Genomic DNA, 23,453 nt, shown 5'->3' with positions numbered 1-23,453 from the left:
AGCAAGGAAGATTGGGAAATGCACAAACAACTAGTGCAGAGGAACTGAAGCGAGACAGAGTTAGCATGACAGCAGCTTGACTCCTTTTGCTTATTAAAACCAGGAGAGCAAATTTCTTTTCTTTGCTCACTACAAAGGAATCATACACTGATGCTACCATGTCCACCATGTGGTTTGGTGTTGCCAGAAAGCAAATCCATGCAGGAAAAAAAAGAAGAACAGTTACAGGAAGAAGGAAAAAACTAGGAGGAAAACATAGCAGAAGAGACAAAGGCCACAGGTACAGACGTTGAAATGGAGAGACCAGGCAGACCAGAGCAAGGACAGAACGAGACACTTGTACAGCTCCGAGTTCATGCCCTTCCTGCGGGCTTTTCCTCCCCAACTTCATCCCCATAGTCATTATCCTTTTCCCCTGTCTGTTGGCACTGTAAGCTTTGTTGCTTTATTCTGTAGCTGAGCTGCTTGGAGAATGGAGTGGGACAAAGGCCCATGCTGGTAGCGCTTGTTAGAGAAAGGAAGGAGTCAGTCCTCGAAGCAGAATTCCCTCCAAGGTGGCAGCCCCCCCCCCCGTTGTCACATCTGTCCATCCCCCCGTCTCTGTCTTCACACCCCATCGCTCCACTTCCAACGGCTGGAGGACACACAGCTCTCCAGGAGACCACATGGCCCCGCAGCCCCACGCAGTAACACCAGCCTGGGCTGTCCCGCCCCGGGCCAGGGCTCCACTCCGGCCGGCAGCTCTCCCACTGCCTGGAGGCCCGGACACCCCTGTCCCTGAGAGAGCAACCCCGGCGTCCAGGGGTGGGGCTGAGGGGAGCCCCAGCCGCGCCAAGGGGGAGCAGGCCACGGGACTGAGGGTACCCGGGCCCGGCCAGGGAAAAGGGCCGCCCCGCCACTGCCGGAGGGTGCTGCCCTGGGGCCGAAGCCGGGCAGTGGCACGCCGCCGCGCGCCCCACGCCCCATCAATGCCGCCGCATGCCTCGCCCTGCCGGGCTGCCTGACCCACGTGACGCGGGTGGACCTATGCCCGCTGCCCCATGTGCCACGAGTGGAGCCGCCCTCGCACCTGCAGCGTCGGGAGGGGCAAGATGGCAGCTGTGGAGCGGCTTTGCCAACAGCACTTGATGGCATCCCCCTCAGCGCACCAAAAGCCGCCCAGACATCGGCCACCACCCCCTCGATCCTCCCAGTGCCCAGGGAAAACAACCAGTGGGGGAGACAGTGGGAGTCCAGAGTTTATTATAAAAAAGCAAATGGATGAACTGAGGGAAGAAAGAGAATTTGTGACATATTTAGAGCTGTAAACAGCCGCCAGGAGAAGGCCCTGAAAGCAGGAGGAGCTCTGCCTGCAGCAGCGCTGCCTGCAGCATTGGGGCAGCTGAGGAAGGCCTCTGTTACCAGCAGGAGGCACTCCCTCCCCTCAGTGCTCGCTCCTGTACCACCGCCAGCCCCACAGCCCTCGGGCCGGCCTGGACAGCAGCAAGCTGCTTCTCTGCCCCCAGAGAACTGCACTCATTCCCCAGCCACTACAAAGCTGGGGAGCCAGAGAGACAGACAGGCTTTTAAGGCATGGGCCTAACATCTCAGCCTACACACAGGCAAGCCCTGGGGGACCCTGTTCCCTGGGTTTAACCGTGCCCCTGTTCCACAGCGGGGTGCAACATCACCGTCCCTGCTCTTACACTCTGGCAAGGCTGCACGGGGAGCTACAGACACAACACAGCTCAGAGGAGTTTGATGAGCCAGGGAGAGCTCACAGCAGGTTCAAGGCGGTGTCTAACTGATTTCAAACTGGGCTTCCAGAAACCCTCCCAGTAGGGAAGCTCCACTGACAGATAAGGAAGATCTCGGGACCTCCCAGAGCTCAGTGCCAGGGCTCCACAGCCTGCACTGCACGCAAGAGGGAACTAAATAGTCATCCTAGTCCTTCCTGAGCCCCGAAACTACAAATCCTTCCCCACCTCACTCTCCACCTTCTATTCCTGTGGTTTGCAGTGCTGCTGTTTCACCAGCATGTGTCAGTTGCATGGAGGAACAGCATGAAGCTCCCGTGCTGGGTCAGGAGCCATGCAGCCCACAGAGAACCAGAACAGACCTGGAGAAGCTGCTTTCACACTCCCAGCAGCAGCAGCCAGGAACCAGAGCCAGAGAAACTGTGCGTTTAACAGCGAATTATCCTTCCGTGGACTCACTAATCGCTTCTGAAGCTGGGTGAGCTTGCGCTTGCCAGCTTACAACAGCCATGTACGAAAGCTCTGGAGCACGGACACAGTTGGAGGGCAGAGATGCTCCTCACAACCAGAATCACCAAGGGAGAGCAAGCAGTTTGTCCTGTCCTTCATTCCTGGTCTTGGAATGAGCTCTTACCCCAAGGGGAGGACTTTCACCCTTATCCCATAGCTGCCTAATTCTTTAAAAGCCTTTGGTGAAAAACCTTAGAGAAATGCAGGTAAATTATATCAATCACATCATCTTATAGTGAGCAGAGCACCTCTCCCGATGGCAAGGAGACATTCTCCTGTGCCAGGCAGGTCTGAGAATACACAAGGATCAGGCACAGAGCCCAGTTTTCCACTTCACTAAATCACCTTGAGCTACTTGGGATTTAAGATCCTGCAGCACACAGAGCAACAATACCAACTACTTACTATAGCAGAGAGAAAAAAAAAAAAGAAACAGCTACTCTTGCAGGGAGCTGAACCACAGAGTTACACACACAGACCAGCTCCCAGGACCCCTCCACCCACACGCAGAACAGAAACCCCTCCCAGCATGCGACACCGCAGCAGGATCCACAGCCAGCCCCAAGCGGCTGCAATGAAATGGATGGGAACGCCCTGTGCCCAGTCAGGAAGACATACTTCCCTCGGGCTGCTCTTCTCATGCGTAGATCCAGTGCTCGGCCGTGTCCTCCCAGCAAGTCAGCTCCTCCGGGCGGAACCAGAGGGAAATCTCCTGCTGGGCACTCTCAACTGAGTCGCTGCCATGGATCACATTCCTGTGCGGAAGAAGAAAGGCATCAGCCAGCATTAAGCAGAGAAAGGCAGGAGAGGGAAGCTGCAGTTTGGAAAACTTCACTTTGACCAATTTAATTACACTGATTGAGCCAGTTGCATCCTACAATACTCCTTCCCACCACACAGCTCTTCTCCTTCCAGCTCAGGGGCTGTTCATAATTATGCTGAACACTGCTTACGTCATGGATGTGCAGGAGCTGCCAGTTCTCAGCGCTCCTTCACAGTCTGACAGTCCTGATTCCCTGGAGCAAAAGACCCCAACACCCCACCTGCTTTTGACAGAGAAGGCCTCAGGAAACAGGAAAGACACAAACCCACTCTCCTCCTGGCAAAGGCAGCTGCAGGAGGCAGAAGTCAGCACCTCCCAAGAAGTCAGCTTGGGCAGGCCTTGCACAGGAATGCCTGGATGGGACGTCCTGAAATAATGAGGGAACAAAAAAACAAAGCTCTCACTTGCTGACTTCAACGCAGAAGTCTCCTCGGATAGTGCCAGGCCTGGATTCGGCTGGGTTAGTCTCCCCAATCATTGTGCGAACTGTCTTGACCACGTCCAGGCCCTGCCAGACCTATGTGACGGCAAAACAAGAATCAGCTTCCACAACTCCCTCAGCAGATCCTGTTGCCTGTCCTCTAAATTGCCCATCTGATCCACCTAAGTGAGAAATAGGAAAGGGTCTCTCTGTAAATAGTCTTCAAAAGTTGATTTTGGAAAATGATCAGAATTCTATGTGGATTTAATTTACCGCAGAAAACACCCCTGCAGTTCAATACAGCTCCAAGAGGCCCTCTAAAGAGAGGGGCCACCTTGTTTCCATCGTACCACGAGCCAATACTGCTTAAACGTTGCACTTACATTCTGTTTCTTGGTTCCGGAGAACCTGGCCAGCACTCACCATGGCCACCACGGGCCCAGAGCTCATGTACTTCACTAGCCGGCTGTAGAAGGGACGGTCACGAAGAGCAATGTAGTGCTCTTTCAGCAGCTCCTCCGAGGCCTGAGCACAAAGAGCACAAAGCTTAGTCTGCCCTGGGCTGAAGGGGATCTGGGCAAGTTCTACACTTGAAAGACAGTTAAAGCTGGATAGTGCACGTTACAATTAAGCTCCTGCATTCCAGGAATGAAATAGCTTTACTTTGCTGAAGCCTGACATGCGGAGGGGAGAAGTTTCTCAGTCAGAGGAGCAAGAACTGCCAGCTTACAACACCCATGTACGAAAGCTCCGGAGCACGGACACAGCTGGAGGGCAGGCATGCTCCCCACAACCAGAATCACCCCTCCAGAGGCAGTTCAGGCACCTGGGTGCCAACACCCCTCTGGCCTGCAAGGATCCGGTGCCCGAGTGATGAGAGCCGGCCGTACAAGCTGGGAGGCAAGCAGAAACCTCTCGGGCTTCACCAGCAGAGCCGGGGCCTGCGGGGCCGCATGGGCCTTGCTCCAGCCTGGAGCCCTCGGCCCCGGGGCCCCCCCCCACCCTGGCAGCGCCAGTACCGGCCGCTCACCCGCAGGAGCTTCAGCCCCACCAGCTGCAGGCCCTTCCTCTCGAACCGCCGGATGATCTCCCCGACCAGGTGCCGTTGGACCCCGTCCGGTTTAATGGCCACGAAGGTGCGCTCGTAGGCCCCGCTGCAGGCTGCAAGGAGAGAGCGGAGGTGTGAGGGAGGGGGAAAGGAGACCAACCCGGGCCCACGGCCGCGGAGGGTACGGGACGGGGTCCGGCCCGCACCGCTCTGGAGGAGGCCGGCGAAGAGACCCAGCACTAGGCAGATCATGGCGGCGCCGCTCTTAAAGGGGCCGCGCCCCCGCCCCGCCCTTTCAGCGCCCTTGTGCCGCCCCCCACCATCCCCCGCTCTCGGCGGAACGATCGTGCTGGGTCCTGAGGAGCGGCGGCGCCGATAGAGCGGGGCGCTGTCCCCGTTCTCATGGCAACAGGCGGGGCCTGGCACCGCTTGGCCATGGCTGGGAGCGAACGGCGCGGTCCGGGGCCGGCGGCCCGACGAGCCGCCGCCTGGGCGGTCTCCGAGTCGGAGTCCGAGAGCGAACCCGAGCCCCGCAGCCCGGCGCCGGCGGCGGTGACCGGCTCCCCTCCCGCGGCGGGCCCAGCTGGCCGGCCGAGGCGGCGGCGGAGAGCCCCCGGGGAAGCCGCAGCCAGGAGACGGGAGAAGGAGCGACGGAAGGAGCAGGAGGAGCTGGAGAAGCGGCGGCGGCGGGAGGCGGCGGCAGCGTGGCGGCTGCTGCGGCCGGAGCGGTGCCTGCGGCTGATGGAGGTGTGCGCCGACCCAGGTGGGCGGCGGCGGCGGCGGCCCGGGGGGCCAAGACCGCTGGGAGGGCCCGGCTTTACCTGTGCGGGGTGGGACACCTCGTTGGCCTGGGGTCCACGCAGCCCCCTGGGTATTTATTAGGCTCTTTTGGCTTCGTTATCTCTGTCGTTGCTGTCACGATCTTAGAATGTCGGTAGATGTGGTTAGATTGCAGCAGGCAGCTGTTGTGGTCCCTGCCTTGCTCCTGAGCATTGTGGAGAGAGGACCAACCCCTTCAGCTGTGGCACTCACAGGCCCAGGCTGGCACCTCTGGAAAATGAGCTCTTAACTTCTCCAGGCCTTGCTGCCAAAGCAGAAGGGCAGCTCTTTCTCCCCGGAGGGCTCTGGGACCTTCTTTCTCTTTATAGATCCCGTGTTTCTGATCTAGTTCTGGGGCCACGAGCTCCCAGCTGTTAATTTGCTCATGTCCTCAAGGGTCATCATGAAGAGATAAGAAGACCTGCAGTCCAAAACCCAGAACCTGCTTGGGCTGGGTGACATCAGCTGCTATCTGGAGCTCACTTCTTGGCTCAGCTCCAAGATAAGCCTCTGGAAATACCAGTCAGTGCCTGAAATACGTTCTCCAGGTGCTTCACCAAGGGCTGGGTCTGCTTCCAGAGCTGCTCTGCCTGCTCAGGGAGGACGTTCAGGGTGTCAGGATCCTGTAGGTAATGGTGTGGCACTTTGCTGTCAGAAAATGAGGTGGTTTATTCTGTGATGCTGGCCACCAGCATGTCCCTGGGATCCTGGCCCTTTCCCAGCACTTGCAAGTGCTGCTGCCGATCCCCTGACACATCTGCCTGCTCAGAGCATGTTTCTAATCCCCTGTCCTGGGGGGAGCGGGGCTGCTGGCCCATTCCTCGCCCTGCAGCTTGCCTGGGCAGCCTGGGGTTGCTGGGTGGGTTTCCCTGTCACCTGCAGAACAGCGGGTGCGACAAGTGTGATGCTGCATCCCAGTCCCCAGTGGCTTGAATCCAAGCTGCAGCTCATTACTATGCACGTATAAGTGGATCCATAAGTGTTATATCTTGAATCGCTCTGTAGCATCTGTCACGTGCTACTTTTCAGTAATTATATTACCCCTGTGGTAAGCATTCACTCCACTGATAATTGCTAACAGAAAGATTTGTTTAACTAAACATGTTTTTTAAGGATACATGCTTTTTGAGAATATGTATCGTTAAACATTCTGTTTAGAGACTTGTTGGTCTGCTCATTCTCCTCCATGCAGGTCTTGAGCAGGTTCTGTTGGTTCTCTGGATGGCAGGTACGCAGCTGCTTTATCCACCAATAAAATACTTAGAGGTCTTATTCTTGGCTTTGCCCAAGAAAGATTGTCCGTGTTTGCTCCAACACAGTCCTATTGTTGTCTTTATTATTCTGCCAGTAGAAAAGTCTTTGTAGGATAAGTACTGTCATCTGTCCTGTTGTGGAATGTGCTGTGAAGTCGTGGGTGCAGCCGGTGCTCAGGAGGTGGTGGAGCTTCCAGAAGTGTGGTTCTGTGAGTGATCCCGTTTGAGCAGGCTCAGCCTGATGAGGCAGGCTGGCTGGTGTAAAGCACAGCCCACCAGAGAAAATACTGTGTGCTTTTTCACTTTAAAAACTCCACTCTGGTGATTATATCAGTACCCACCAAGTCCTCAGTGCTGATGGGCTCCTGGGTTCACAGCCCCGTCCCTGGAGCTGCTGAAGAAAGCCCCCACCCGCTGCATTGGCTAGGTCCATTCCCCACTAGAAGGGAGAAGAGTTTCCCTCTGTCACTTGGTTTCGCATTCCCCTCTGCCCCGGTGCTAATCAGTTTAGTTCTTGCTCATCTCTTTCTTCTGCCCACATTCCTGCCTGGGTCTCAACCCTGCTCCTGCCTTCCCAAACCTCCGTTCCACCCCTCACCTCACTGCACCAGCCAGAAGCTTTTCTTCCCCTCTTCCCGGGTGCTTGGGTGCTGGCAGAGGGAGTGCGGGCAGCACGGAGGAGCAGTCTGCCTCCACCATGCCTGCAGCACCCAGCCCTGCACCCTGAGATCCATCTTACCCTGGGGAGCAGCTTGGGGCTGGGCTGGGCAGTCCCACTGGCAAAGCTCCCTTGTAAAACAAGGTGTTGCTAGTTTTAATATGGACAAGGATCGTGTTCTTAACGCTCCACTTGCATTCTTAGAAATAGTTGTGCTTTTTTATTGAAACATCTCAAATAAATTCAGTCTAGAGCAGGTATCTGTCAAAGAAAACAGGCCAAACACATGGTTTGATGAGGTGACAGACAGCTGTAAGGAAGGTTCCCGATGGACGGTGTCGACAGTACAATAAATTTGGCACAAATAAACACTGGCTGAGCCAGTAATAAAGAGCACATTCTCCATGGGCACCCCGGTGACATGCACGTGTGTGCCCAGCCTGGCTGCTGGAGTAGCAGCGTGCACAGGAGTGGAGTGCGGAGGGAGGTGCGTCAGGGCTGTGCACGGGTGGTGGAACCCGGCTTCCTAGCGACGAATTGTTCAGCCTGTTGGCTAATTTCAGCTTTCTTTCACAGAGAGATTTCAAAAAGAATTAAGTTTCTACAAATTCAGTAAAATTTGTTCTGAGGGAACGGAAGAGCCGGCTTTGAAAGTTTGCCTTTAGTAACCTAGAATCAGTGTGAGCTGATTTTTACAGTCATTGTGGCAAATTGTCTGTCACTGTCCACGTACTTGGCTGGAGTGAAGAAGGACAATTTTATAGATGCCTGCAAAGATGTTCAACGATGAAGTCAATAACTCAGTTAGCAATCCAGCCAGCAAGCGCAGGTGCCTACGCTGCTGTAGGCAACCAGACTTCCCATGCTTGCAGATCTCCTTGTTCTGCACTAGTGTTTTTGTTGTAATTGATAACACTGATGAAATACCTCTTTTTCTCATGTCAGGATTGTTCTGTCCTCCTCCACAGGTCTCCTCAAAGATCCTGGCTCAGACGCGTGGGTGAAGGTTTTAAGTTCCTTGGACTGTAAATATCCTTTTGAGCCTCAGGCAATTCCCTGCAGCATAACCTGGAGGAGAAACATGCCAAACACTCCGTCTGCTCCAGTGAGTCCTCACCTTCTCTGTACGTGTAAGCTGGCAGGTGAGGTGCTGGGGGGAAGAAGCTTTGACTTGCCTCACTAGACTAGGCCTTGGAGTTGTCAACCTCAGAAACGCTAATTACTGGTGGCCAGTTAGCTTGGGGAATGGAGCTGGATTCTCATGCAGATTATTCCAAAGCCAATGTCTTTTAAACATCTGCCTTTTATTGGTTTAGGCAGGTGTGCATCTAGCGTGAGCCCGGGGAACCTGTAGTAAGCGAGAATGAGACCACTACAAGTCAATCATACAGAGGTTTCGCATGGGCGCTCAGCAGCATTTCCAGCCCAGATGCTGTGCATGGCATGCTGCCACGGAAGCAGGCTAGGCAAATTTGCTGCAGGGCCCCTCGTTTGGAAAGCCCAGTGATTGCTTCTTGAACCCTGCTCACTGGGAACCTGAAAGGGCAGGTACCTTCTGGTACCAAATACAGTTCCCATTCCAGTTTGGTTTCAGAATGTTCCGTGTCAAATGGTATCCACGTGGCAGTGGAGGCTGAGGTAGGCTGCTCTCGTGCTCACTCCCTGTACAAGAATTTCAGGCAGAGGCAGAACTCTATTTTTGCTGTTGCTGGATAAAACGTTGCAGATACTGTGGTCATATAATAGACTACAGATAACGTAGGTGCAGATAATGTGGTCATCTAACATTCTGTGTGCAGTACAGCAGATAACGTGGTCATCTAACAGTCTGTGCAGTGCAGACAAAGCCATTTTGTGTCCTTTCGCCTTAGTTAGCAACTTCTGCAGTTGTCACTGCCTTACTCGCCAGGTTATTTTTGTGCCTTCAGTGATCTGCTTGTTTGGGGAGGGTTGTTACCTTTCAGCCGTGGTCTTTCACCAGGACAGTACTGACGTAGCCTTGCGAGCGTTAGTGCCTCTTACAGTGTGGGCTCTGCACAGGTGGAGACTTGGCTGTCTGCTTTTGTGCTGGATCCCTGCTTGTGTTGGAAATTATTTCATCTTCTTTAGGATGGCCCAGTGGTGAAGACTGAAGAGGAGAAAGAGGTGTTGGTGTTGGTAGAACCAGAAGATTTTCTTAGGCGCCTCTTTTCCCTAACCCAGGTGATACAGATCTCTGAGCCAGACCTACACAAAGTGCTCTACAGCAGAGGCATTTTGCCAGGTGAACATGGAAGGAGAGGGAGCATTCATTCAAAACTGCCCTTGCTCCACTCTGAAACAAAGCTGTGTTACAGAGTGGGGTGGTTTGAAAGGAGAGGACTTGTGGGAGAAGCCAAATCTGAGTACAGCAGAAGGTCTTTAGGGATTAATGCAGGCACCTGCTGTTAACCCCAGGACAGGATGCTGCTTTCCTCAGAGGGGAGCTGGGCAGGCCAGACTTGCCTTTCCGTGCATTTATCATTTCCATTCTCATGGAGTCCGTAAAAGATTTGCTTGAAAGACACATTCAGAGTACACAGCCCTTGGAAACACTTGCATTTCAAAGCAGAGAGATTTGTGTTAGTTCTCATTTGTGTGCAGTTCTACATTTTATTTATACCTGTGTAGGCAGCCTGTGCTTCTGCCATGAGAGGTTCCCAGTCCCTCCAGCCCCATCCAAGACTAGAGAATAGTCTTGACTAGTCTAGAATAGGCAGCGTCTGTGAGGAGATCAGTGCTAACGCTCCGGGGAAAAAGGTGAGCCAGAAGAAGCAGCAGGATGTTGACAGATGTGGCATGTGGCATGTGCCCAAAGGCAACAGTCTCGGCTGCAGCCTGAGGCTGGCTCCTGCCCATTGCCAACGATGAGATGCAGCTTGGAAGGCCCTGCCAGAGATGGGGAGGGGTGTTTCGGAGAAGGTGGCTGCCACAGACTTGGGTGTGATTTGTCTTGCTTCATAGTTTTGTCAATGCCCCATCAGTGACTCAGCCTGACCTGAACCAAGTGTTGCCTTTGGCCGATCTGGAGGGCTCCTCCACCAGAACCTACAGCCTGGCCGTTGTTGGGTTGGATGCCTGCAGACGGTACGTGCTGGGCGAGCGGTGGCACCGGGGAAGTTCGTGGCGGCTGGAGATCAGCATGTCTGCAGTGGGAACACCTCTGGGGCTGAGCTGCTGACGCTTGGTGCCAGCATGGTGGCTGTGAATCACAAAGTCCATGCTCTTGGGGGCCGGGACTTGGGTTTTGCAGTCTTGAGGGTGTACTTTGAGCATGCGTTCACAGCAGCCCCTGAGGATCTGGTGGCCAGAAGGGGTTCACAGATGAGGTTTCTCTCTGTACCCCAGGTGGAGGGCTGGAGTGATACGGAGGAGATGAGGGAACTGCTCTTGCTGAACTGCCCTTCTGTTCCCAGCTCATGAAGTAGAGATGTTCAATGCCTGGAGCCCTGTTCTGGTGCCCTGAAAGTCTCCTTCGTGTTGCTGCTCCCAGTGGCTGGGTCCTTCCTGTCTATGGATGTGCATGGCAGAGGAATCTCCCCTGTGTGATGGTGTGATCACTTCCAGACTTCCCCACATAGACACAGCTACAGTAGCTCAGTCTGTCCTGTCCTGTCTGGAGTATTTCCCAGGCAGAGCTCTTGTCTCACCGCCTCCTGGGCTCGCCTGTGAGGATAAATTTTACCAAGAGTGTTACATATTAAAAAAATCAGCTGTGGCCCATTGAGTTCTGCCAGCAGAGGAACGCAGTGGCTTTCACTCTGTTTAGGGTCTCCTCTCCCTCACAGGGGAGCTGCCACCACCCTGGGAGGGGCAGGTGTCCTGGAGCAAATTTGACACCTTTGTCTTCAGCTTCAAGTCAGACTGGGAGGTAGCAGGTGTGGGTGGGTTAAGTCTGGCCTTTTCCTCTTTATCAGACAGCAGTCCTGAGGGGTGAATATGTAGAGCTTGTGTGAGCAGTGTGTCTTGCTTGCAGGTGTAACCAGGAGCAGGGCAGGCAGCAGGCACTGAGCCCTAGAGAGCAGAGTCCCAGCTCCCAGCCTGGCCCAGAGCTGGCTATGACTCAGGAGGAGATACTGGAGGTAAAACTTCTTACGGTCCTTAACGTTTTATTTTACTTGGGGTCAAGCTGTGTGGAAGAGGCTCCCACTAGTGAGCTCTTGTGTGTAAGGAATGCTTTGCCAGGGGAGGTGGTGGCTGGCTTGGATCAGGTTGCATTCATGTGCATCCTCCTTCACCCTGGCTGGCAATGGGGTTGAAGAGGGACTGCAGAGGCACAGTTTGGAGCCTCTTGTTCCTAAGACCTTGGTTCAGAGCTGATCCAGCCTCCCCTCCCCAACCTTACCAAGATCTGCCCAGTTAGCTGTGAAAGCAGCTGTTGGTTCTCTCTCAGGTCTTGCCTTGCACAGGAAATGCTCCCTGTGATGCCACAGCAGTCATAAACTAGGTCAAATACGATCTAAACCCGTGCTTGGTATCTCTTGAACTAAATTCTTCCCCTGCCTGAGTATGCCCCAAAGTGGGTTATGACTCCACTGGCTTACTGGGAGCTAAGAAGGATGAGCAGGCTTTGCTGCGACGCTGTGTAAACAGAGCTAATGCAGGCAAGCCCAGCCTCCCTCCCCTTCCAGCCCCAGCCCAGCTTCATCCTGCCAAGGGATGGGTCCTACCCGTGTACTTTCCTCGCTCCTCTCGCTGGGTGCCTTTGGTGGTGACCAGGGCTGACACCAGTGAGGGCCTCAGGCTGTGTCCTGGCTCATGGCTGTCTGTCTCTTTGGTCAGCACGTTACGTGTTTCATCTCTGTCACTTCTCCTCCAGGCACTGGTGGTGCTGTAGCTATGGGGTAACATCGAAGTGCTGTTCCTAGATACGTGGCAGGAATTCGGTCAGCATGTCTCTGCGTTGACAAAGGCAATAGCAAAACGCCCGTACAAGTGAGTCGTAGCACTGGACTCGGTCACATCCCAAGATGTGATCCCAGAGCTTTGGGAAACCTCAGTGGAAGTTACAGGAACATTTATCTGTGGCTGCCAGCCTGGCCTTGATGCCATCCGTGTAAGAGCCCAGACTAGATCTGTCTTGAGATTGTTTTCAGTCTCTGTGCTGATGAAAATCCTCTGTTCTCATGGAGAATGCAGTGGTGATTCAGGAAAGGAGGGAAGATGACAGCTTTAGGAAAACCTTTTCACCAAGGTGTTCTGGAGCTTTCTGGGGAAGGAAAGAATTGGCAGGGGGAATATTAGTCCTGGGCAGAAAGAGGTTTTAGAAGGAAGTCCACTGCTTACTCCTAGGGGAAGGCTGCAGTGTCTGGGGTCTGCAGGCCTGTGCTCGGTGCACGCACCGGCCCCAGGTCTTGCTCTCAGCAGCCTGTCTTTCTGCAGGAGGCAGCTGGAGTCACAGGAGTTGCCTTTCTGCACTGCTGGCGTCTGGGCCAGCGGGGTGCGAGTGGAGAAGGACGGCACAGGACTTTGGCAAGTGTGGAAGAGACAACTCCAGCAGTTTAACAGAGTCAGCCCCGCAACAGCAGCAGCTATAGCAGAAGCATATCCCTCCCCAAGCCTCCTGTTACAGGTAGGCCCTCAAACCCCTCGGTGTCCTGTTAAAAGCTTGGAGGATGCAGGCAGGGAGGGGAGCCATGTGCTTCCTTGCTTAAAGGTCTTTGTTGATGCAGCAAACGAGCCAAGAGTGTGAAATCAACTCTCCAGAAAGGCAAGGCTTGTCTCCAGCTGGTGTTTGACTTAAGCCATAGCTTTGTTTGAGCAGTAGCTTCTTACCCTTCCTGTTAGCCCTCCAGGCCTCTCTCTGCCCTGGTCTCACCTCACAGCACCTGCTCAAAGCCTCTTTGCATTTTTGCTTGGCGATACATTTGGTTGCCCCCAGCCAGTGCAGCTGAAGGTCTGTTGGATGCATCCTACTGCCCTTGTCCAACACGGTCTGTCTGGCAGCTTTGCTTGGTTTTATTTGAAACGGGTGACGTCTCAAGTGCCTGCTGTTACAGCCTGACAGCTCTACGTCACCCTCAAGCAGAAAACATGTGTCACCCCTGCGGACTGTGAGGGATTTCCACAGGACACCCGATCTCTCTTACCGCTTGCTGTCGCCAGCAGCATATCCCACACTTTCCTTGCTCTTCTGTTGTCTGATCCTTCAAAGGATCTGATTTAACTCACTAAATTCATTAAACTACTCCCTTTAGCTTTCTGCTGGTTCATGAGCTAGACTGGCTCAGCAAGGTGTTGGGGGAGCAGGATTAGACTAGGATGCTGTCTAACCCTTCTGACAGCAGCTTAGCCAATTTATGAAAATACATTTTTATCAGCAAGTGCTTGTTTTTCTGAGCATTAATCACATAAACTCTTTCCATTAGATCAGGAACTATGACAGAACTTTGTTTTTTTTTAAAAAGTCTCATGTAGTCAAATACTCTCCTCTCTTTTTCTTCCCCTGGAGCTTTGATCTCTGTCCCTAGCATAGCTGCTTCAGAAGAAGTGGCTTTACAGCTCTCTCCTTGTACGCTGGAGGGGCAACACGCAACTCTGAGTGTGTGTGAGGTCTGTTTGCAAGTCATAGATCTTGTTTTTTCTGAACTTTATTCTCTGATCCTGGTATGTTTGGATAAAGGCTCAGTCATGGATCCTCACTGTAACGACAGCATTGAGCCTTGCAGAGGAGAGTGGAGTCTTGGAGCATCTGTGCTAACTGCTTCCTTCTCTTGTGTGCTCAAAGGCCTACAATGAATGCAGCACAGAAGATGAAAAACGACTCCTGCTGAGTGACATCCCAGTGAAATCGGATGTCAGCGGGAAAGACCGCCATGTTGGGCCAGACTTATCGCGCCGTGTCTACCTCTTCATGGTATCCACCAACCCCGACCTTGTCCTGGACCTGAGCACTTAGTAGGACTGTGGGCTGTGTTGGTCAGCCTCCTTGCCTGATCTGCCAAGGCCGGGCAGTGTTGAGCTGGCACAGCAGCGCTGCTGGGAGCTCAGCCAGGGGAAGCAGCTGATTCTGTTTCAGAACAGAGACTTGCACATCAATAAATGTCATGTTACAGATGATTTCTTCAGCCTCTTGGCTCTCCTTTCCTCTTTTAGAGCCTCAGCTTTCTACCCCCCTGGCTGGAAAGCTGTCTGTCTCCTAAGAGCGCTAAGGAATGGTTGGAACAGGGGCTGGATGTGAAGGTGTCCATGAGCTGTCCCTGAGCAGCACAGGATCAGCTCCTCCACTGAGACAGTCTCTTGGTAAGTCTGTCCTGCGCTGCCTTTCAGGTGAGCTGTTGAACGAGCCATGTGTTTTCTGCAGTGTGTCCTGACTTTTAATGTCCTGCTCCCCACCGGCTCTTCGGTGAGACTGGACCTGTTACTGTAGGTGCTGTTCGTGGCTTCCTCGGGCCGGTGGGTCCTGCTGGAGTTACTTCAGAAAACATTTGCCAGCTGTCAAAGCCAGCTGGCCAGAGAGGAACCACATCCTACAGTAACACGGAGTTTGTTGGCTGAACTCCCAACACGAGGAAATGCCAAATAAGCTCCAGAAAACTCCATGCGAAATGGTGGGTTATGATGGGATTCTCTTTTTCCTAAAGCAAACCCTCATTTTTTTTTACTCAGAAATAGCCGCAACAAGGACAGCAAGGGTCATGGACCCCCAGTGCCTGAGGTTTTGGAATTGCCAACTGGGGCTTTCCACGATGGCACAGAAACCCCTGAACTTCCTCCAGTGAACCACGGCTCACAGCGCCACCAGCGGGTGCTGCAGAAGTGGGAGGGCACCCTCCAAACGACGTTCCTCCTTGCCAGAGATTCTTCTGCCTCCATCTGCTAATACTTGAATTAGCTCCTGGGGAGGAGCAATCCAGAAAGGCTGTTTTTTCTGGCTGCAGCACTGATACAGATGGATTGAGAGAGAGCCTGTCCTGCTTCATTAAGGTTCTCATTCAAAGCCTGTCACCAGAGAAGCGAGAGCCATCTTCGCTTAAAGAGTTGTGATGGGGGAAGGAAAGTCATGGAGTGGTGGGGCTCAGCGGGGAATAAATGCATGTGCTGCAAAAAGCTTTACCAGAGCCTTTCAGGTCTGTGATGGGAGCAGGGGAAAAGGCAGCAGCTGGAATTTGCTGGGAGGAAACCCACAGAGAGGACAGAGTAAGAGCCATTTCCCATCCTAGTTATTCCAACAGTCTTCCACATTCCAGTACCCTTTGCACTTGGCTGATGGCACCAGCTCAGACCTAAATCCTCCGCAAACGCGCTGCTCCCCAGGGGAGAGTTCAAAGGCTGGGAAAGGCCCCATGAGCAGAAGCCCCAGGCTGACCACAGGCCCCGCAGAAAGCGTTCGGAAGCCACAGGGACCGGAACGGCGTTGGCATCCAGTCCTGCGGGAGTGGCAGACCCTGCCTGGCTGGGCTGCCAGGAGCACGTGGTGCTGTGCTCTCCGTCGGCACGCTCCTCCCGTGCCTGCCCAGCAGCTCTCCCAGCAGCACTGCTTCGGCAGTGAGGGGTATAAACAGGAGGAAGCAGAGCTGCCAGACGTGCCCGTTGAACGGGGCTCAGGCTACATCAGCTCTGGGATGGGTCACTGGAGCCAGCCCGTCCTGGTGGCACCACGCAAGCCGGGCAGTGAGATGTGCTTACGTGCCTGAGCCTGCCCCTTGCTGTGCAGTTTGTTCCCAGCCACTGCTTGTGTCCTCATCTGCAGGGAGCAGCTGAAGTGCTTTTCCCTCCTCTTTCCTGTCCCAAATCCAAGGGTAGCTCAAATGCAGAATGCCACTGTTTGCTGGCAGTGGTACCAGGCCCCTACCAGATCAGTTGCTCGCCCAGGCTATAACCCAGCACTTCCTCTGGCACGACCGAGAGGTCTTGGCGAGGGGCTGTTCCTGGGCACAGACTCTGCACCAATTCTCAGGCTCTGGGAATAGGGTTTGGGGTTGTTTCACCCCCTGCAACCTGCCAGGGGACAGGCACTGTTAAAACCCTGCAGCCTCCCTTCCAGGCGCTGGGCTGGCCCTGCTGAAGATCCACCCCCACCTGACTGACGTTTCAGTGGGAAGCGCAAGAACCCTCCCCGGGGCAGAGGCAAGGGAGTACCTCCATTGCCTTTATCTCGCCCAGATCTGACAAACCAGCGCTGCATTTAAAACATCCCCTCCGGGCTCGCAGCTGTGATAGAGTGGCTATTTTTGACAAGCACCTTCAGATCCCTGCCTTCAAGGGCCCTAAGAGGAACAAAAGACAGTTTCTACTTTTACTAGGACAGTTTAATACAATCTTTGATACAGGAGAAGCAGCAGGAGCCAACATGCAAAGCAACTGAAGTCATCGGGGTCTCAGGAAAGATCACCAACAGCTCAACTCGTGTAACTGCTCTGACAACAGCGACACAGACGCGTCTCTAGGAGCCCAATCAAGCTGCTGCTCGATTGTGCCCCACAGCACGACGAGTTCCTCACAGATACCAGACCAACACACACCAGTTAGGAGGAGGGGACTGGTCTTAGATCTTTGTCTTTTGACGAGTCAAGTCAGTTATTTGACCAGAGTCTAGTATGTTTTGAAACCGGGAGGCCACCTTAAATCTTGTCTCTGCTGAGAGTCTGCAGACAAGAGGGATCCTTCAGGAAGAGGTGATGGCTTTGACAGCAAGTCAGGAGATGAAGCTCAGATATTTGGCTGCAGTTTACCTGTTTCACAGAGCTGGGACCTCTTGGAGTCAATAGGTCTTTTCAATGTGTGTGATGGACATTTAGGCTAAAGATTTCCAACAGCATAAGAGAAATCTTTGCAAACGAGTAGAAGTTCCCATCGAGAATGAGATGCATCAAGCCTGGCCACCCCTTTCAGACAGCGGAACAAAACCCCACCCGACTCCCTCACAGCAGTTCGTCTGCAGAGACACTATGTCCTCCTGCACCTCTTCCTTTGGCAAGCCTCTGCATCTGAGCCACAGGAGCTGTCCGAGTCGCTTCCCGATGAGGAGGAGGAGGAAGATGGCTTTGACGTGCTATAGTTCATGCTCAAGACCCACCCCAGTTTGTTGTGTAGCACCTGCTTGAGTCCCGGGGGCAATGGCAGCACCTCCAGCGTGTCCATGTAGTCAGGCAGGAGCTGGCGCAGGCGGTAACAGCAGAGATACTGGAGGGACGTGCAGCTGGCACAGGAGCGGATCACCTTCATGCTGCTCTTGGCTGCTGTCGAGCACACCATGGGGTAAAACTTCTTGTTCTGCAGCTTAGTGGCCGCAACACCTGCGGAGGACAGCATCGAGGGGGTTTCAGCCTAGTTCTGACAAGGTGATCTCACTCCTCCCAGCTACCCTGAACCCATTAACTACAGAACTGTTAGGAAAACAGCCTTTTGAAATCCCAATCTATTAAACAACAACTGTAACCTTCCTCCCACTCGCTTCACGCCTCGGTCTTCTACTTTGCCAGCGTTTTCTCCGGCAGCCCTGCTGCAGCCAGACTCCGAGTTCAGCCAAAGCTGTGCTGCTCCCCCTCCCAGTCCCTCTGCCTGCAGGCCACTGCGGCTGCCCTTCCTCTTACCTATGCACTTGCGGTTTTTAAAGAACGTGAGCGTCCCGTGCCACGTGTCCAGATGCACCCCAATGATGGAGCCTTGGCCAAACCTCGAAGAGAAGTTTGTTTTGTCTCCCTTGTGATGCAGTAGTCCTTAAAACAAAAAAACAACCCCAAAACAGGCCTTCAGTGGAAAGCCTGCGCTCCATGAATTCACCCCAACTCCCGCACTGCGAGTTCCCACGGCCTCACCCTGTTCCAGAACAATCCCCCCACTGCCTGATCCCCGCCCTCCCAGCCCAGAGTGGGCGATGAAGAGGGGAAAGTTGAGGTTTTGCAATACCAGAGTGCAGGCAGCGGCACTGAAACCCCCAATCGGTGACGTGCAACCGGCAGTCCCGGCACTCTGGAGTTTTACGCACCGGTTCTAAGGGGTCTGCACAACGCAGGCAAGGCGAGATGCTCCAAGAGCTGCAAAGCTGCAGGCAGACGGAGCGGTTGTCATTAACAAAGGGACCCACAGGTCTGGTGGCTTTTTTGGCCTCAATCCCCTCAGATCATTTATTTCTCAGTCCCCTAAGAAAATCTTTATGCCCGCTGCTGCCCTTCCAGCCATCCTGCCCTCTGCCACTGCCCTACCTGTGTAGGAGAGCCCCCAGCTGTCCTCATCCTTGCCCAGCAGGCTGCAGAAGGTGTGGCGGTACTTGTCCAGATTCACATCCGACGTCCCAATTCCCACCATCTGGGAGGCAAGGCCAGCAAGAAGAACACAAGCTTAGCGTCTTTGCAAGCAAGCAAACACAACCAAGACTCCCACCTCCTGCTCTCTCCTCCTTTTCTTGGCACAATCCAAAACACTGAGAGGTTTTGGTGAAGCCAGGTCAGAGGTTTTCAGGCCAGAGGTTTTCAGGCCAGAGTTCAAGGCTCCCAGCTCCAATTTCCTTTCCTAAGTGGGGAGCCCAGCAAAACTGGAGAAGCTTGCTGTCCTGTTCATAGAATCATAGACTAGTTTGCGTTTGGAAGGGACCTTTAAAGATCATCTAGTCCAACCCTAAACAAGTTCCACTAAGACCAGGTTGCTCAGAGCACCATCCAGCCTGACCTTGAACACTTCCAGGGATGGGACATCCACAACTTCTCAGGGCAACTTGTGCCAGTGTCTCACCACCCTCATTGTGAAAAATTTCTTCCTTGTATCTAGTCTAAACTGACCTCATTTAGTTTAAAACCGTTACCCCTTGTCCTATTGCAACAGGCCCTGCTAAAAAGTCTGTCCCTTTCTTATAGGCCCCCTCTCAGCCCTGGCAGCTGCACTAAGGTCTCCCCAGAGCCTTCTCTGCTCCAGGCTGAGCCCCCCCAGCTCTCCCAGCTTGTCCTCCCAGCAGAGCTGTTCCAGCCCTCGGAGCATCGCTGGGGCCTCCTCTGGCCCCACTCCAGCAGGTCCGTGTCTCTCCTGTGCCGAGGGCTCCAGAGCTGGACGCAGCACTGCAGGGGGGTCTCCCCAGAGCGGGGCAGAGGGGCAGAATCCCCTCCCTCACCCTGCTGGCCACGCGGCTTTGGGTGCAGCCCAGGACACGGTTGGCTTCTGGGCTGCGAGCGCACATTGCCCGCTCATGTCCAGCTTTTCACCCACCAGTACCCCCCGCCAAGTCCTTCTCGGTAGGGCTGCTCTCCATCCCTTCATCCCCCAGCCCGCATCCATGTTTGGGATCTCACTGACCCAGGTGCAGGACCTTGCGCTTGGCCTTGTTGAACTTCATGAGGTTTGCAGGTGCCCACCTCTCTAGCCTGTCCAAGTCCCTCTGGATGATCAACCACACCACACAGCTTGGTGTCATCCACAAGTGTGCTGAGGGTGCACTCGATCCCACTGTCCACATCCCCACCAAATCTATTAAATAATACTAGTCCCAATACAGACCTCCAAGGGACCCCACTCGTCACATGGTCTCCACCCAGAGATTGAGCAGTTGACTGCAACTCTTTGAGTTGCCAATTCCTTATCCACCAAGTGGTCCACCCGTCAAATCCACGTCTCCCCATTCTAGAGACAAGGCTGTTGTGTGGGACAGTGACATCAGTCGCTCTTCCCTTACCAACCAACACCGTAACCCTGTTGTAGAAGACCACAGTATTGGTCAGGCACAATTTGCCCTTAGTGAAGCCATGCTGGCTGTCACCAGTCGCCTCTCTGTTCTCCACGTGTCTTAGCGTAGCTTCCAGGAGGATCTGCCCCATGATCTTGCCAGGCACAGAGGTGAGACTAACTGGCCTGTAGTTCCCCAGGTCTTCCTTTTTTCCCCGTTTTAAAAATGGGGTTTATGTTTCCCCTTTTCCAGTCACTGGGAACTTCACTGGGCTGCCACAACTTTTTAAATATGATGGATAGTGGCTTAGCAAGTTCATCTGCCAGTTCCCTCAGGACCCTTAGATGCATCTCGTCAGGTCCTGTGGACTTGTGCACAGACAGGTTCCTCAGATGTCCTCAAACCTGATCTCCTACGCTGGGCAGTACTTCATTCTCCCAGTCCCTGTTCAAAGAACACCGGACACTTCTGTGTGCCTGTAAGCGACTCTGCCCTGCGTACCATGTCTGTGCCGTAGACCGGGGAGGTCATCTTGATCTCCCAGAAGTGCTGCCCGTCTGCCAGCTCTTTGTTCCCCCGGATGGCAGCGGTGCCGCAGCTGTACTCCATGTGGAAGTTCACCTTGCGGTTGTCGCAGGTCAGCAGGGTGGCCGTTGACTTATTCAGGTCGTCCCACACCCAGTCGAAATCTGTTCAGGGAGCACAAGAGGGGACAAGGATGGACAAAGGCCCTCAGGGAGCCAGCCCCAAGCCAAAGCACAGGCGGACATTTGTTTTGAAGGCCTGGTGGGTTTTTTTATTTACTTTTTTTTACTTTTAAGAGGGTAAATCCTAGAGCTGTGCACATTGGAGAGTTGTTTAAGGCCTGAACTATTCTGCAGTATCCCACCGGGGACGGTTCAGTACTCTGAACCCGAAGCGGTCAGCATTAACCAGTTCCCGTTTTGGCTAACACGAGGCTCTGCAGGCCCAGGCAGAGCCTCCTTTCCTCCTACCCTTCTCAAGCGGTAGCTCCGCCACGCCGCAGGCTTTCTGGGCCAGCCCAAGCCCACCCTCTGCCTACATCTCCCCTCTGCTCTGAGCACACCCTGCTGCGCAGCCGGGCACCCGGCCAGCCATACCAGGGATCAGCAGCAAAAGAGCTGTAACCACGAGGGCTGGTTTCACTGGTGGCCTCAGCTGGATTTGAAAGCAGGTCCCCAGAGGTGAACTCTCATGCATTAACGAGTTCAGCACTTAGCCCTTGAAATATCACAGGAGGCACATGTTTGTAATCTTCCTACAGTCTACGAGGCCTTGAGATGTAAACAAAAGAGCACCGCACACCGGGACAGAGATAAGGGCCCCCACGGAAAGCCAAGGATCCGTGCAGGGGCACAGTCTGTGAGCCCAAAGGACCACAGCAGGCCGCTGGGGACCCCCTTCCTTACACTCGTCCTCCTCGCCGCACTGGCAGTCCTTGACGCGGTGGAGGGCGTGCAGGCCGGAGCAGTAGGGCGCTTCGCTCTGGTTCTCGCAGTTGCAGTAGGACTCTCCGGTCACAGGGATGGCGCTCGGGATGGAAGGCGAGAGGGAGGAAAACTCTGGCTCTGAATCCGAGTCGCTGTGCTGCCAGGGAGAGAGGAGGAACGGTCACTATTGAACGCCCCCAGGCTCGGGGAGCCGGCCTGGCAGAGGTCTGTGAGGTCTGGCACGCCACGGAGCTGTGCGGGGAGGTCCCCAGGCTCGTGCCAGAGCCAGAGGTGGCACAGCTGCACCGTGCCCAGGCCTGGCCCGCCACGCCGGGAGGCGAGGGGCTGTGCCAGTCGAATAACCCTGCTTAATAACCCTAAGACCTGGCTAGCCCGTGTCTGAGCTGGAGAGACCTCTTGGCATCGGGCACTGTACGACGTGCATATGTTCACTGTGCCTTCTAGGGGCGACGAGCTGTCACAGCGGGCAAGCAGCGCGACAGTCCAAGTCTTTAACAGACGGGGTTTTAAGCAAACTCTATGCTAAATCTACAGTTTTCAACAGGCAGGTTCCAGCCAGCTGGAGACCACGGCCAAGGCATCACAAAAACAGAGCACGCTGCCAAAAACCACTGCTCTAGAGAGCCCAGGAGCCGACGGAGGGAAGAGAGGCAAACTAGGAGGAAAAGGGACAGGAGATCAGTCAGGAGAGAGGGCAGAACAAAGGGGAACCAGGTAAGCAGTACAGCTGCAGCTCCTCACACCAGTGCTGCAGACAGAGCCACAGGGAACCTACGAAGGATTCAGAGGCTTTTGTTTCCTTTCATACATAAACACAAAAACTTGATTTACTATTCCCCAGTGCCAAGAGACAAAAGCGTCCCCGCACTGGACACTGTAAGAGTCAAAGCTCTGTCTCACTCCGTATGTTTCAGGAGGCTTGGTGTCGCTTAGTGGAGTCTCTTACCACAGGTCGCAGCGAGTTACTCTCGGTTTCACGCTGGTCAGATGTTCCTGCTCGTTACTCGCCCCCATGGCAAACTTTGTAAGCAGTATTTAGAGAAAAAAATCCTTTAAACTCATGTTCTTGTAGATGTGTAAGACAGTAGGATTGGAAATGACTTGGGCTTACTTACTGCCCACCCTTCCTTCTCTAGCCTGCATACAAAAAAGCTTGGTTTCTGTCTTTCATTGGCCCTTCCTAACTATCGCTATCTAGAAATCCAGCCATTCCTGTTACTGCAGAAACACAAAGCTACTCTGACTGCAGAGAAAAGGCTAATTTTCTGGGAGCACAGTGCCTGGGTTTTGACACCGTGCTCTGGCAGTGGCCTCATAAGGCTTTGGCTTAGCTCTGAAGCTCCAGGAGCAGCTCCTTGTATCCCCACCGCTGCACGGGGAACTGAACTCACACACTCAAGAAGGAGGGAAAAGGGTGAAGGATGACAGAGGTGACTCTAAGTCACTCCTCAGGCTGTTTTGACTGACTGCATTTCCTGCTGTGTTCCCATCTTCCAGCACGGTTGGATTCAGAAGGGACGCACACATGACAAAACGTGAGAGAATTTCAGTTCCGAGATATCCGAGACTGTAACTTCACAGACTGAAGCAGCCCCACTCCCTCCACCACCATCTACCAGCCGCACAGCGAGCCAGATTGGAGAAGTGATCCCGAGTAAGTGCCTACTGCCGCGGCAGAAGAAAGCTTTCCCTCGTGTTGCTTCAGAGCCACCCAAGAGCCAGCCTACCTGCCCGTCGGAGTCGTAGCCCCAGCCATGCGCGCCGGTGGCCAAGGCAACCGCCCGCGTGTCTGCCTCGCGCCGCACCCCACTCAAGACGAAGTGCCAGGCCCTGCTGCTCCGCGTGCGTCGCGCCATGCTGTTCTGAGAGAGGTAAGCTGGGGGAGCAAGGGAGAGGAGGTTACACGCAGCAGCCATGCCCCTCTTCCACCCACCACTCACTGGGCTCTGCTCCCTGAAGCAACCTTGCCCAGGTCACCACAGCCCCCCCCAAGAATGGATCAGCACAAACCACGTCTGCACAAGCCCCATCAGTGGATAAACGGATGCAAAATAAGTTCCTCCAACATCACAAGCCTCTGCAAACTGCAACCTCTTTCTC

The 23,453-nt window shown here is 54.2% G+C and overlaps 4 protein-coding genes across 4 annotated transcripts in view; 2 read left to right on the top strand and 2 right to left on the bottom strand.

Annotated features, from left to right (window-relative positions):
• Window positions 1-2,157: 2,157 nt before the first annotated feature.
• Window positions 2,158-4,811, bottom strand: NME3 (NME/NM23 nucleoside diphosphate kinase 3). Its single transcript, XM_082006711.1, has 5 exons — window positions 4,745-4,811; window positions 4,521-4,651; window positions 3,914-4,015; window positions 3,474-3,586; window positions 2,158-3,001 (listed from the first exon to the last, which is right to left on the bottom strand). The coding sequence occupies exons 1-5, from the start codon at window positions 4,788-4,790 to the stop codon at window positions 2,884-2,886; spliced, it is 510 nt and encodes a 169-aa protein (XP_081862837.1). The 5' UTR covers window positions 4,791-4,811; the 3' UTR covers window positions 2,158-2,883.
• Window positions 4,812-4,947: 136 nt separating this feature from the next.
• EME2 (essential meiotic structure-specific endonuclease subunit 2) lies at window positions 4,948-14,184 on the top strand (the record flags this gene model as incomplete). Its single annotated transcript, XM_082006795.1, is given in 11 exon segments — window positions 4,948-5,285; window positions 6,709-6,783; window positions 6,786-6,811; window positions 8,214-8,373; window positions 9,378-9,664; window positions 10,251-10,373; window positions 11,263-11,368; window positions 12,106-12,120; window positions 12,124-12,221; window positions 12,669-12,858; window positions 14,014-14,184. Coding segments are annotated over 11 exon segments (1,563 nt in total). The 5' UTR covers window positions 4,948-4,973.
• A 2,990-nt stretch (window positions 14,185-17,174) lies between these two features.
• SPSB3 (splA/ryanodine receptor domain and SOCS box containing 3) lies at window positions 17,175-23,227 on the bottom strand (the record flags this gene model as incomplete). The annotated part of the gene is made up of 6 exons (XM_082006617.1): window positions 23,081-23,227; window positions 21,312-21,489; window positions 20,383-20,570; window positions 18,434-18,536; window positions 17,822-17,947; window positions 17,175-17,524 (listed from the first exon to the last, which is right to left on the bottom strand). Exons 1-6 carry the CDS (start codon window positions 23,207-23,209, stop codon window positions 17,175-17,177), a joined length of 1,074 nt encoding a protein of 357 aa, XP_081862743.1. The 5' UTR covers window positions 23,210-23,227.
• A 120-nt stretch (window positions 23,228-23,347) lies between these two features.
• NUBP2 (NUBP iron-sulfur cluster assembly factor 2, cytosolic) overlaps window positions 23,348-23,453 on the top strand; it is a gene marked incomplete at both ends in the record, with an annotated part of 3,887 nt that continues 3,781 nt past the window's right edge. The window contains one exon of the mRNA XM_082006794.1: window positions 23,348-23,366. Within this exon, the coding sequence (XP_081862920.1) occupies window positions 23,348-23,366 (19 nt within the window). The remainder of the gene's footprint in view (window positions 23,367-23,453) is intronic.

Source organism: Phaethon aethereus (assembly GCF_964289735.1).
Source record: "Phaethon aethereus genome assembly, chromosome: 15".
NCBI classification, from domain to species: Eukaryota; Metazoa; Chordata; class Aves; order Phaethontiformes; family Phaethontidae; genus Phaethon; species Phaethon aethereus.
The sequence above is the reverse complement of the archived record's forward strand: the minus strand, read 5'-3'. Positions and strand labels throughout refer to the sequence as shown.